We start from the raw sequence: 1,428 nt of genomic DNA, 5'->3' as shown, positions 1-1,428 counted from the left end.
AAGGCCTGGGGTCATTCCAGTCGCAAGGAAAAGCTCGACAGAAACGGTACTACTTGGAATCACCATCACCAACCCCGGCCAAACCATCCACCCCTTCCCCTCCCTATTATACCTCCTTACGCTAAACCACGTCCAAAGCACATTCTGCACCACCCCCACCGCAACATTAGCCCCCATATTATACCCATAGTCCCACCCCACCCCCTTCAAATACCCAACATGCGCCAAATACAGTCCCACACACGTCCCCGTCCATGATTTCCTCACCCCCATTTTGCTCACCCTATCCAACCGAAACACCCTCACAACAGTATAATACATCCCATAAAGCACACTCGCCCCAGCAGCGAAATAATCCAATTCTTCCGTGACCCTGAAATCCCTAGTATGAAACACCGCGCTGAAAAACCAGCTCGCCATCCCTATCCTCGCCAGCCAGACGTAGTACGGCCTCATCGAGTAGGTGGCTGGGATTTTCTTCAGGATGTGGTTGTGCAGACCGTCGTGGTGAGCCCAGAAGTTGCCGAGGGAGAAGAGCACGGAGAAGGGCTCTTGCATGCCGAGGAGGCGGTAGAAGGGCCATTTACCGTGGAATTGCACCACTGGCTCGTTGCGGGAGAGGCGGGTGGAGGTGATGATGTGCTGGCAGGTGTAGTCGCATTCGGAGGGGCAGGTCCAGAACAGGAGGCGGAGGTGGAGCGGGAGGGGGGTGGTGTTGGGGGGGAGGCAGTTTTCGGTTTGGCAGACCTAGGGGAGAGAAGAGGAAAAAAAAGTTAGTTGGGAGCATGGGGGGAGGGGAAGAGGGAAGGGGAACGGACTTGGACGCATTGTTGAAATTCGGGGAGTCGATCACCCACGCTTGCGTAGACCGTCGTGGTGGTGAACAGGACGAGGAAAAGAAGGAGCAAGGGCGAGCAGGCCCCTTTTCGAAAGAGAGGGGATCCTATCGCCATCGTGAGAGCTGTTATTCTCGTACTAAACAGCCCATTTGTCTGTATAAAAACAGCAAAGAGAGAAATAAAAACGAAAACCACAAAACTCCGCCAACTGACTGCGCAAAGTGATGTTGAGAGAACTGATAATGGAATTTCAAGAAACGCGCCTTGCGGTCCCATCAACGTTGCCCGAAAACCCGCTTGCCGGGATCACCCCTTTACTGCTGCTGCCGCCGGCAACCCCAGCTCCAGAACCCCACACTGAAAAACGCCCCCCCCCCCCCCCCCCGGCTCCCCCACGTTTATGCTCCGGATGGACCCCGTCACCGCCCCCGTACCTAACGCAAATCCGGGGGATGCACGCATCACAAGCCTCACAGGGCTGATGGTCAAAAATATGGAGCAAGCCAGGAAAGCCAATGCCAGGTACAGGTGGAGTTAGTGTGCAGATGGGGTCTCTGGGAGACAAACCAACTAGATCATGTGGTCTACG

General features: G+C 55.3%; 1 protein-coding gene across 1 annotated transcript; it reads right to left on the bottom strand.

Moving 5' to 3' along the window:
• On the bottom strand, positions 1-558 carry PODANS_1_8190 (uncharacterized protein; the record flags this gene model as incomplete). The annotated part of the gene is made up of 1 exon (XM_001913007.1): positions 1-558. A coding segment is annotated over one exon (558 nt), but the record flags the coding sequence as incomplete, so codon positions are not given.
• Positions 559-1,428: the final 870 nt, after the last annotated feature.

This window comes from Podospora anserina, chromosome 1 (assembly GCF_000226545.1).
Source record: "Podospora anserina S mat+ genomic DNA chromosome 1, supercontig 1".
Lineage (NCBI taxonomy): Eukaryota > Fungi > Ascomycota > Sordariomycetes > Sordariales > Podosporaceae > Podospora > Podospora anserina.
Note: the sequence above shows the minus strand (reverse complement) of the source record. Positions and strands in the feature narration are given on the sequence as shown.